The sequence below is a fragment of the Salmo salar genome, chromosome ssa12 (genome assembly GCF_905237065.1).
Source record: "Salmo salar chromosome ssa12, Ssal_v3.1, whole genome shotgun sequence".
Classification (NCBI taxonomy): domain Eukaryota; kingdom Metazoa; phylum Chordata; class Actinopteri; order Salmoniformes; family Salmonidae; genus Salmo; species Salmo salar.
The window spans coordinates 65645528-65658527 of record NC_059453.1 but is presented as its reverse complement, the minus strand read 5'-3'; the positions used below and the strand labels follow the sequence as shown (position 1 = coordinate 65658527).

At 39.1% G+C, this 13000-nt stretch overlaps 1 protein-coding gene across 2 annotated transcripts in view; it reads right to left on the bottom strand.

The window, feature by feature from the left end:
• Nucleotides 1-13000, bottom strand: part of LOC106565557 (6-phosphofructo-2-kinase/fructose-2,6-bisphosphatase 4) — a 46092-nt gene that overhangs the window by 18565 nt on the left and 14527 nt on the right. The window contains exon 1 of one of the 2 annotated variants that reach the window (XM_014132814.2): nucleotides 4661-4960. The exons of the other annotated variant lie outside the window; for it this stretch is intronic. Within the exon in view, the coding sequence (XP_013988289.1) occupies nucleotides 4661-4781 (121 nt within the window). The 5' untranslated portion in view covers nucleotides 4782-4960. Of the gene's footprint in view, nucleotides 1-4660; nucleotides 4961-13000 lie in introns of those variants that run through there. 2 annotated transcript variants of the gene reach the window in all.

The following is a 13000-nucleotide window of genomic DNA, read 5'->3' as shown; positions in this document are numbered from 1 at the left end:
TCCACTTCCTGTCAGAATCTGTCTCAGGGTTTTGCCTGCCAAATGAGTTCTGTTATACTCACAGACACCATTCAAACAGTTTTAGAAACTTTAGGGTGTTTTCTATCCATATATAATAAGTATATGCATATTCTAGTTACTGGGTAGGATTAGTAACCAGATTAAATCGGGTACATTTTTTTATCCAGCCGTGCAAATACTGCCCCCTAGCCCTAACAGGTTAAACAGCGTTTGACATGCTTCGAAATACGGTAATGGAATATTTTGAATTTTTTGGTCACGATACGCGCCGGCGCGTCACCCTTCGGATAGCGTCTTGAACGCAAGAACAAAACGCCACTATTTGGATATAACTATGGATTATTTGGAACCAAAACAACATTAGGTGTAAACTAGAAGTCCTGGGAGTGCATTCTGACGAAGAACAGCAAAGGTAATCCAATTTTTCTTATAGTAAATCTGAGTTTGGTGAGTGCCAAACTTGGTGGGTGTCAAAATAGCTAGCCTGTGACGGCCGGGTTATCTACTCAGAATATTGCAAAATGTGCTTTCACCGAAAAGCTATTATAAAATCGGACATAGCGATTGCATAAAGGAGTTCTGTATCTATAATTCTTAAAATAATTGTTATGTTTTTTTGTGAACGTTTATCGTGAGTAATTTAGTAAATTCACCGGAAGTTTTCGGTGGGTATGCTAGTTCTGAACAAAACATGTTAATGTAAAAAGCTGGTTTTTGATATAAATATGAACAAAACATGCATGTATTGTATAACATAATGTCCTAGGAGTGTCATCTGATGAAGATCATCAAAGGTTAGTGCTGCATTTAGCTGTGGTTTTGGTTTTTGTGACATTATATGCTAGCTTGAAAAATGGGTGTGTGATTATTTCTGGCTGGGTACTCTCCTGACATAATCTAATGTTTTGCTTTTGTTGGAAAGCCTTTTTGAAATCGGACAATGTGGTTAGATAAAGGAGTCTTGTCTTTAAAATTGTGTAAAATAGTCATATGTTTGAAAAATGGACGTTTTTGGATTTGAGGACTTTGTAATTCGCGCCACGCCCTATCATTGGATATTGGAGCGGTGTTCCGCTATCGGAACATCTAGATGTAAGAGGTTAAAGAATCTAAAATCTAAAATCTATTTTGATTTGTTTAACACTTTTTTGGTTACTACATGATTCCATATGTGCCATTTCAAAGTGTTGATGTCTTCATTATTATTTAACAATGTAGAAAATAGTAAAAATAAAGAAAAACCATTGAATGAGTAGGTGTCCAAACTTTTGACTGGTACTGTAAATAAATCAGAGGCGCTGCGTAATGGGCAGGTTTGACTCAGGTCCTGCTGCTATGAGTGGATAGAGCGTAATCAGCCATCAATCATGGCAATTCGCCCTAGGCATTAATCGTAAATCATAGTTCACAGATGCTAGGACGCGATAGTCCGGCAACCCTGTGACACTAGCTAAACTGCTCTGAGACCACCATCCGTGGGGGACGTAGGCTACAGCCTGAACGCCTACCTCCCCAAGATTCCCAACCAACATGTCTCCAGTACATGTACTCTGTTAATTTGAACATGTTGACAGTTTGAGAAATTGCCTGAGCTGTGCTGAGAATTTGAAAAGTATGAATGCCAACGGTCCAATATTCTAGAACATTACATACCGTACATGTTTGGTACTCTGATAGAATTCAGTTAACAGAGGATTGTAAAGGGTCTGAGTCCAGATACAGAGACGCTATAGTCTGGCATCCCATTGTAGTGGCGGTTCTAGACCAGGGGCGGAAATCCCGGGGGGGACACGACCCCCCCATCCTGGGAAAAATATGATTTGTCCCCCCCAAGATATCACTGAAACATAACTATGTAATTTAATTAATATTAATAATACGCAATGAAAGCAATTGTGCTGATTAGACACTTAATAGCGCGTTTTTAAGTTTCAAAAGATTGCGACCCCCCCCCGCCCTTTGCCTCACAATGGTTTGATCCACTGCCAGTTCCTTAGCTTACTACGTAACTGCCGTGAGGTTCATCCAGTCAATCGCGCACACACACACACACTAGCTGAATATGCAGAGCTAGCGCGCAAATATTAACTATTAAGCTAGCTAGTACCTATTCCATTTATGTGGCGTCGTCAAAGATGGAATCAGCATGCAGATGATGTAAGTTAGTGCTTCAAAGTCCCTGTGATAAGGTTAGCGATAAACTGAAGTCCAAACTGAACAGAACTACACTCTCTTCTACCAGTGTCTTAAATATATTTAATGGTCTCGTTGCAAAAGCTAAATTGTCGCAAGGGAACTTTTTATTTATTTTATTTCACCTTTATTTAACCCGGGTAGCAAAGATTATAGCAAACACCACTGAAACTGAATTGGTGCTCGCTAGCTTTGCAAATTCAGCTATTTTTGGAAGCCAGCCAATATGAAACAAACTATTAAAATGACAAAAGGTTGCAGCATATGTTGTGTAAATGGTGAACTCCTACAGCTGTCAACTCTTGTCATTTTAATCCGTTTCACATTTGCTAGCTACCTTTTAGATCGAAGCCCATATAGAATGATTGAAGATTATAGAAGCCCATCTCCTACTGTAAATAACCTACACACTGTGTGTGTGTGTGTGTGTAGCCAGCCAGCCAGACAGGTAGAAAAATGGCAGAAAAATAAGACGGACATCAGAGTATTTTTCAATACACCAAAACGCATAGTAAGAACCCTAGTAGCCTAATATCTCAAAGACTAGTTGATAAAATGTTCATAAGAAAGAAATGAAATTCTAATGGAAATGTTTCACAATGATGTCATTAGGCAGAGCAGGCAACAGATGGCACACAGACAGCAGAGTTGGGGACAGATATGCAGGGACAGACTGGCAGAGACAGGGAGTCTCAGGTAAGTTTGTTGAGTCTTTGTTTGGCAACATTATGAAAGGTTCTCAATTTTTTTGACTTGTAAAATAGGAACATAATTGGAAAATGCCATGGATACCCCCACTCTCAACTTAAACTGGTGACTGAACTAAGATTTGTTAAAGGCAATGGTATTGCTGTTGTGATTAGTTGTGTAGTTTTGGGTACCGGTAGTTAGGAGTACGGCAAACACCTTATTTCTTTGGTTCCTCAATATACATTTACCATATTACAATGTAGGCTATGTGTTACAGCACTACTTTTGGTGTCCCCCTCAGGAATTGCTCTTGAGAAAATTTCATGTAATTGTCCCCTCCAAAGTGGATATCAGATTTTCGCCCCTGTTCTAGACCATTTTAACTGGGGGGGCCAAACTGGGGCCAGTTGCACTGTAAGAGGGGCCAGTTACATTAGACGTTATTGTTGTCATATCGTTTTCTTCACTGCATTGCAGGCAAAATACCATGTTCATAATCATCATTGTTGCCACTAATAATGGATGTAAAAAAAGAAAGAACACATTTTTGCTATGTAAAAATTATTTCATACTCCACATGTTGGGGGGCCACAAGGGGGTCCAAAATGGTTGTCACAGGGGCACTGCCCCCCCCCGAACCGCTAGTGTCCCATTGTGACATAGCTTCGTAGCGCTCTGAGACCACCATCCACGGGACTAACAGCCCTAATGCGCACCTAGCCAGAATTCCCAACCACTGCACTGCGTCCATTTGAACGTGTTGACAGTTTCGATTGAGCCACGCTGATAATTCGAAAATCGAAAAGTATGAAAGCCAATATTCTAGAACACGCGTTTTGGACTTTAGTGGCACTTTAACGGGCAAGTGCATGATTGTAATCAAAACCAACCCTCATGTAAATTGTGACAACCTCAGTTACACACATCTCACAAAACTATGTTTTGGAATAGACTGACTTTATGACCAAAGTTATCCTACTTACACGTTTTAGTCAATTTTGCCACTGGAATACATGTTTGACTAATACCGATGCAACATATGCAATTTTCACAAGAGATGTTGGTTTTAGCGTTCAGTTTCCCTTTAAACATGTTTAGTTAAACAATAAAATAACCTTGCTGTACTCCTTGCTGTAATCGGCATGGTTGGGTTGATCGGTTGTGCCATCACGGGCAAACGGGCGCGTTGTCATGTGCAAGTCATCTGCCTGGTCTAATTCAATTCTGAGCGCTTCCATACCATTTCTTTATCAATTCATATAGCCTATGCGTAATTGTAATATAGGCATGAATAAACAACATTTTAAAATGGAAATACCTAAATAAAAATATTTTTAAAAGTGGAATCATTTAAGACGAAATCGAAATGATTCAATATTTTTTTTAATAAAAAGGCAAGTCAGTTAAGAACAAATTCTTATTTTCAATGACGGCAGTGGGTTAACTGCCTGTTCAGGGGCAGAACGACAGATTTTTACCTCGTCAGCTCGGGGATTTGAACTTGCAGCCTTCCGGTTACTAGTCCAAAACTCTAACCACTAGGCTACCCTGCCGCCCCGGCTAGTCCCTTGAAGAAAATCCTGACCTTGTCATGCTGCGCACCGCCAGTGTAGACGATCTGGGAATCTCGAACTTCGATTATGTACAACATATCTACATTTGTTTAAAATATTCTGTATTTGGCCAAATCGAGCATACCCTTCGCCTGCGCCCATTCGCTGTTGGCACAAGCCGGTGATACACCAAGGCAACTTACCCCTTCTTTGTAAAATGTGTACAAAGAGCCCGTTTTTCCATGGCATCCATATTTTCTTCAGCGGGTTCTGAGTAAGCTCACGGGGTGATGTTGCCATTATATGGTATTCGTTGGAAGTCATCCTGGTAACTGCACCTGTCCCGTTTTAATCGATAGAAGCTGTTTCCTACTTGATGACATCTAGTATGAGCAAGAGCTGCGGGGAATGATATCTATTGGCTGAGCAACATAAAACGTATATCATTACCGTAATGTCACTACGCTGAGCCCATTGAATGGTGTAGGCTACATTTATGATGATTAAATAAAGTTGAGCAAAACGCTGTAATTTAGGCTATTTTCCGTTTATTTACGTTTCTATGAAAATTACCTGCCATTAACATTTGTGTGTGAGGTCTGACTATTGTATGGGGCTTACTTGAAAGGGTATGCCAGTGTCAATGACTTCCCTGTTTTATTCTACAGGCTTAGGCTTAAATGCAACATTAACATAATAACATGCCATGTTATATAGGAAGACTATTAACGCTCCAAATACTGTCTGAGTTAGGAGAAAATATACCATAGCCCGTTTGTTTTTAAAATGCTTCAAAATGCCTTGTTCACGTTATAACAATATAGCTACAGCATGCTACAATTTAACCCAACTACCGTAATATCGTAAAACAGTGCCCCAAAAAGAGGGGCGCACTAAACTAAAGTAGGGGAAAGATAAGAAGCGAGTCTTCCGCTGTTCGCATGCAACGCACATGGACAGAGAATGTTGATGTGAATTTAACCAATCACAGGTGAAAAGAGGAAACGCATCATCCAATGGTAAGGCCGACACATTGGTCAGGAGGGCGTGTTCACTGCATGGGATCTGACGATAAACAACACAACACATCATGCTAATTCATGGCATTTATTCACGTTAGTTAACAGCAGTCGTACAGCTAGCTACCAGCCCAAACGGGGTGATAAGCAGTAGTGTAAAGTACTTAAGTAAAAATACTTTAAAGTACTAATTAAGTCGTTTTTGGGGTATCTGTACTTTACTGTTTATATTTTTGACAACCTTTAATTTGATTTAGGAATGTAGTGAAGTAAAAGTATGTACTTTTTACTCCTTACATTTTCCCTGACACCTAAAAGTACTTTTGAATGCTTAGCAGGACAGAAAAATGGTTCAATTCTTGCACTTATCAAGAGAACATGCCTGCTCATCACTTCTCCCTCTGATCTGGCAGACAAATGCTAGTTTGTAAATGAGGTGTGAGTGTTGGAGTGTGCCCCTGGCTATCCGTAACAATAGTGCCATCTGGTTTGTTTAATAGGAGGAATTTGAAATGATTTATACTTTTACTTTTGATACTTAAGTATATTTTAGCAATTCAATTTGCTTTTGATACTTAAGTAAAACTCCAGAGTGGCAAAGCGGTCTAAGGCACTGCATCTCAGTGCTAAAGGCATCACTACAGACAATGGTTCGATTCCAGGCTGTATCACAACCGGCTGTGATTGGGAGTCCCATAGGGCGGCGCACAACTGGCCCAGCGTCGTCCAGGTTAGGGTTTGGCCGGGGTAGCCGTAATTGTAAATAAGAATTTGTTATTAACTGACTTGTCTGGTTAAATAAAACCCAAATACTTTTACTCAAGTAGTATTTTACTGGGTGACTTTCACTTGAGTCATTTTTTATGAAGGCATCTTTCCTTTACTCAACAACTGGGTACCTTTTCCACCACTGGTGATAAGTTTCCCTACACAGAAATTGTCATTGAAACAGAGTTGATTAAAAGTGAATTAAAATACGTTTATTATGCCACTAACAGTTGGTATGTGCTTTTAACGGTAGCAATAGGATAAAAACAGCTTCTAACCAGTGTGTTGTTTTATTGTGCCTGTATCGTAATATAATAGAACAGTGCATCTGACAGCACATTACGCTAAAAAGAGTCGCGCACTCGGCAAAATTAAGGGGAAAGGTTAAGATAACGCACTAGTTTGAGAAAAATACGTCTTCTGCTGTTCACATGCAACGTACATGGGCAGTGAATGTTGATGTGAATTTAACCAATCACAGGTGAAAACGGAAAATGCATCGTCCAATGGTAGGGCTGACACATTGGTCGGGAGGGCGTGTTCACTGCATGGGGATCTGACTATAAACGCAGTGGTCAAAGAGTGGGAGGTGTACAATTCATTAATGTTCAGCAATTCGAACAAACTGTTCAGAACAAACTCCCTTCCTCTGCATCAAAATAACCTGGATGAAAATAATCCAAGGTAAACATACCACACATAGTACATAACTGTATTTTGCAACAACACATCATACAGATTCATAGTATAGATTCACAGGTTAGTTACAGCAGTCGGGCAACTTTATCCACTATTTTCCTGGACAAACTGGGTGATTATGAGTTTCCCTAATCAGAAATTGTCACTGAATCAGAATAGATTAAAAGTTAATTAAAACACGTTTATTATGCCACTAACAGTCGGTCTGTGTTTTTAATTGTAGCAATAGGATAAAAAACAGCTTTTAACCAGTGTGTCGTTGTTTTATTGGCCGAGCTGACAAAGTTCTACTAATGGACAGAATATTGAATCATATTGCAATATAGTAGCTACAGTTTTCCCAAATTGCCAGTACGCCCAAATTGCCAGTACTCACTTTCAGAGCAGAGGGATCATAGCGCCCCCTTGTGGCATTTCTTAGCGGAAAACTATGGACTTTCTAAAAACACTGGGAGGGGCTATGTACCAACTCAATCCCCCCATTGACACCAAGTAACATAGTACTGGAGATAATACAATCATATCGATCTATCTATATATACACACACACACACTACCGGTCAAATGTTTTAGAACACCTACTCATTCAAGGGTTTTTCTATGTTTACTATTTTCTATATTATAGAATAATAGTGAAGACATCAAAACTATGAAATAACACATATGGAATCATGTAGTAACCAAAAAAGTGTTAAACAAATCAAAATATATTTTATATTTAGCCACCCTTTTCCTTGATGACAGGTTTGCACACTCTTGGCATTCCCTCAACCAGCTTCATGAGGTAGTCACCTGGAACGCATAACAGATGTGCCTTCTTAAATTGAGACGCTCAATCAATGCTGAGACGCTCAGTCAATGTACACAGGTAGACATTTATAGCGTGAGTGACAGTATGCTTATAGCCTGAGTGTGCTATTTTATAGCCTGAATGTGCTATTATGCCAGTTCATTGTCATGCCAAACATGTTTGGCTTGACAAGAACAGCAATGGCGTAGGCAAGCGCACAAATAGATCTGGGACCAGGCTAGTAGGCTACATTTACGACCATTCAATTATGTTGAACAAAACACTGTTATTTAGGCAATTTTCTGTTCATTAACATTCCTATTAAAGTGATCTGCCATTAACTGAGAGCATACAAGTGTGTGTGTGTGTTTTGCTTTTCTTGTACAGGGCTCACTTGAAAAGGGGATGCCAATGACAACGACTTCCCTAGTTTAGCCTACAGGCCTAAGCGTAAATGATACATTATAATAACAAAAAGTAATCTTATATAGGAAGAGTTTGGAGAAAATATATATAGCCTGTTTCTAAAATGCTTTATTCCCCCATTCACTATAACAATGTAGCTACTGCATGCAACATCTTAACAATGTGCAACTGTGCCTGTACAGTAATATAGTAGAACAGTGTGTCCTCAACAGTGCATCTGACATTATATTATGCTAAAAAAGAGGGGCGCACTCGGCAAAGGAAGGGGAATGGTAACAAGTATTTTTTTTTAACAAGTTTTCTGCTGTTCGCATGCAACGCAGATGAGCAAGGAACGTTGATGTGGATTTAACCAATCACTGGTGAAAAGGGGAAAAGCATCGTCCAACGGTAAGGCTGAAACAGTCGTCGGGATGGCGTGTTCACTGCATGGGTTCTGATTATTAGGGGTGTGCCGAGTACATGAACAAAACAAGTATCGTAACAGATATGGAGATTTATCTGAATACGCTAATGACAAAGTTCTTAAAAAAAAGCGCTTCACTTGCAGCACGAATCTCTCACAACAATTGTGATGAAGCGCTGAGTGCTCTAAACAATTATTGGCTAGTTCTTCTGTCTGTAAATAAATGGGCGGGGTATCGGTTGAGCCTGCTGCAACGATTGGATTACAACAAATTACTCCCTCGGCTCTAATTTCATCAAACAAATACCCAGACAGTCACTTGTCTCAGGGTACAAGTCTCCCCTTCTCCAAACATCGTGTACGAATCAGAATCCGTAGCTAGTCATTATTGTTCAATCTAGTTATTTCCTGTCAACTTTGCTGAGGGTATATGATTGTTTTAGTCTGTCTTGTGTAGTAGGCCTACTTTGTCTTTCCATATAATTATTCCATTGCTGACGTCTGTCGTCATCTCGTGATCCAAGCCCATGCTTGCTATTATGATTATTTATTCTCGCCCAGGCATGTTTACCGAGCAACAGATCATTAGAAAATATAATTATAAATGTAGATTTTGTACAAATGTTGTGGGGAAGAATTTTTTTGCTCCTATCGAAAGTGAAACAATATATGGGGCAAGCAAATTAGCCTACCATCTAAATCTGTGTTTGGAATAAATGCAGGCAGTAGTAGCCAGCCATGCATTAGGATATTTATTAGCCTATGACGTTGATAATTTAATAGGATTAAGTAAGTAAATCAGCTAAGGGCATCTAATTACCACATCATTTTTAGGTCCATTTTGATAACGATAACCTTAATTTCGGTAATGATCATAGAGTATTTTCTGGATCAAAGGGGGCATGGTCGTCCCAGTTGAATTTGAGAGAAAACTATTAGATGCCCCCATCTTGGCGGTGTAGAGAAATTCTTACATTTTTAAGCCAATTTCCAGCAATTCTACATATTTCTCTGTGGAGTTGAGAGACATATTTGCATTTTAATGCACATTTTTTGCAATGCAACAAATTTTGCCATGGAGCTGAGAGAAAATGTTGCTGTTTTAACCTGTTGGGGCTAGGGGGCAGTATTTGCACGGCCAGAAAAAAACGTACCCGATTTAAACTGGTTACTACTCTTGCCCAGAAACGAGAATATGCATATAATTAGTAGATTTGGATAGAAAACACTCTAAAGTTTCTAAAACTGTTTGAATGGTTTCTGTGAGTATAACAGAACTCATATGGCAGGCCAAAACCTGAGAAGATTCCATACAGGAAGTGCCCTGTCTGACAATTTGTTATCCTTCTGTTGCATCTCTATCGAAAATACAGCATCTCTGCTGTAACGTAACATTTTCTAAGGCTTCCATTGGCTCTCAGAAGGCGCCAGAAAGTGGAATGACGTATCTCCTGTCTCTAGGCGAAGAACAGCAGGGGAATTTGTGAGTGGTCAGGCTGGGAACAGTGACACTGGAGATGTGCGTTTATGAGAATTCTCAATTTTTTTCTTTCAGCCTTTGAATGAATCCAACATCGCCCGGTTGGAATATTATCACTATTTTACGAGAAAAAAATCGCATAAAAATTGATTTTAAACAGCGTTTGACATGCTTTGAAGTATGGTAATGGTATATTTTGAATATTTTTGTCACGAAATGCGCTCGCGCGTCACCCTTCGGATAGTGACTTGAACGCACGAACAAAACGGAGCTATTTGGATATAACTATGGATTATTTGGAACCAAAACAACATTTGTTGTTGAAGTAGAAGTCCTGGGAGTGCATTCTGACGAAGAACAGGAAAGGTAATCCAATTTTTCTTATAGTAAATCTGAGTTTGGTGAGGGCCAAACTTGGTGGGTGTCAAATTAGCTAGCCGTGATGGCCGGGCTATGTACTCAGAATATTGCAAAATGTGCTTTCGCCGAAAAGCTATTTTAAAATCTGACACCGCGATTGCATAAAGGAGTTCTGTATATATAATTCTTAAAATAATTGTTACGTATTTTGTGAACGTTAATCATGAGTAATTTAGTAAATTCACCGGAAGTTTTCGGTGGGTATGCTAGTTCTGAACATCACATGCTAATGTAAAAAGCTGGTTTTTGATATAAATATGAACTTGATTGAACAAAACAAGCATGTATTGTATAACATAATGTCCTAGGAGTGTCATCTGATGAAGATCATCAAAGGTTAGTGCTGCATTTAGCTGTGGTTTTGGTTTTTGTGACATATATGCTTGCTTTGAAAATGGCTGTGTGATTATTTTTGGCAGGGTACTCTCCTGACATAATCTAATGTTTTGCTTTCGCTGTAAAGCCTTTTTGAAATCGGACAATGTGGTTAGATTAACGAGACTCTTGTCTTTAAAATTGTGTAAAATAGTCATATGTTTGAGAAATTGAAGTTATAGCATTTTTGAGGTATTTGTATTTCGCGCCACGCGATTCCACTGGCTGTTGACTAGGTGGGACGGGAAGTTAAAGCTAATTTACACTGAACAAAAATATAAACGCAACAATTAAAAAAAATGTATAGTTTAAATAAATGAATTAGGCCCTAATCTATCTATTTCACATGACTGGGAATACACATATATACACACACACACTATATACTTTTGTATATAGAGAAGAATTCACTAATTTGAAGGTGTCCACATACTATTTTTTTCACATACTGTTTTGGACTCTCTCCCTCATATTTATATATATATATATATACTTTTGTGTGTGTGTGTGTGTGTGTGTGTATGTGTGTGTGTGTGTGTATGTGTGTGTGTGTGTGTGTGCATGCATGTATACATACATACACAAAAGTATATATATACACACCATATAAAAAAATATATATATATATACACATACTTTTGTGTGTGTGTGTGTGTGTGTGTATGTGCATATATATACTTGTGTGTGTGTGTGTGTGTGTGTGTGTGTGTGTGTGTGTGTGTGTGTGTGTGTGTGTGTATGTATGTATGTATGTATGTATATATACACACACACACACACACACACACACACACACACACACACACACACACACACACACACACACACACACACACACACACACACACACATACATACATACATACATACATACATACATGCAGATTTATTCATCTTGCCAGAATGGGTATTCAAACCAGCAACCTTTCAGTTACTGGCCCAACGCTTTTAAGTGCTAGTCTACCTGCCGTGCATTATCATGCACTGCAGGGTAAAAAAAAAAGACATCATCCGTATGTGCTTGAATAGCAAATTGAGGACGCTTTTCCCCCGAGGTTCATTTTTATGCCAGCCAGGTAGGGTATTGTGGTTGAAAAGCGATGCAATGTGCTTAATATTAGGAAAGTTGAGAAATAAATATAGTAGGCCTAGCCTATAGAAAGCTAAACGGATCCTCCTCTTTTTAATAGATGCCATCAACTTTTCTTACGCAGTTGCTCTCACTGTCAACTGCGTTTATTTTCAGCAAACTTAACATGTGTAAATATTTGTATGAACATAACAACAAGATTCAACAACTGAGACATAAACTGAACAAGTTCCACAGACATGTGATTAACAGAAATTGAATAGTGTCCCTGAACAAAGGGGGGGGGGGGCAAAATCAAAAGTGCGTTCTTGGTGTAACTCGGGCAGTTGTTGTTGCCATCCTGTACCTGTCCTGCAGGTGTGATGTTCGGATGTACCGATCCTGTGCAGGTCTTTTTACACGTGGTCTGCCACTGCGAGGACAATCCGCTCACAACATCCTTCTGTGTGCTCAACTACGCACTCATAGTGCTTCTCTGAGCTGGATTTGTCAGAGCTGACTTCTTTCTGTGTGCGCGTATGTCAATGATGTATATGTCTATGTCTATTAGTCCATGAGCCAGGGCGGTCAGGCTCACGATGTCTCATAGTGATTTTCTTGAAGGTCTATAACATTTACATTTTAGTCATTTAGCAGACGCTTTTATCCTGAGCAACTTACAGTAGTGAGTGCATACATTTTCATATTTGTTCATACTGGTCCCCCGTGGGAATCGAACCCACAACCCTACCAATTGAGCCATGTCCCTAGAGTTGGAAAATGTGTGATAGCAGTGCAGCAATGGTAGCTTTCTCGGTTTTATCCAAGTTATTCCCCATAACAGATTTTACCCTATGAAAAACAATTTCAATTTACAACAAGTTATTTCTCAAGTACACTCTTTAATCATATATCATTTGAAGGCTTAGATTCACAGCTATCAAATCGGACACATTTTTTGGAATGTTCAGGTCAACAGAACCTTGACTTTTGACCTTTAGCATACAAAATCAGAATAACCTGTGTAAATTGCTTAAAAAAGGAAAGCCTTATACATTTTAGTCTTTGTTTGACAAGTGGTTCTGCAAAAG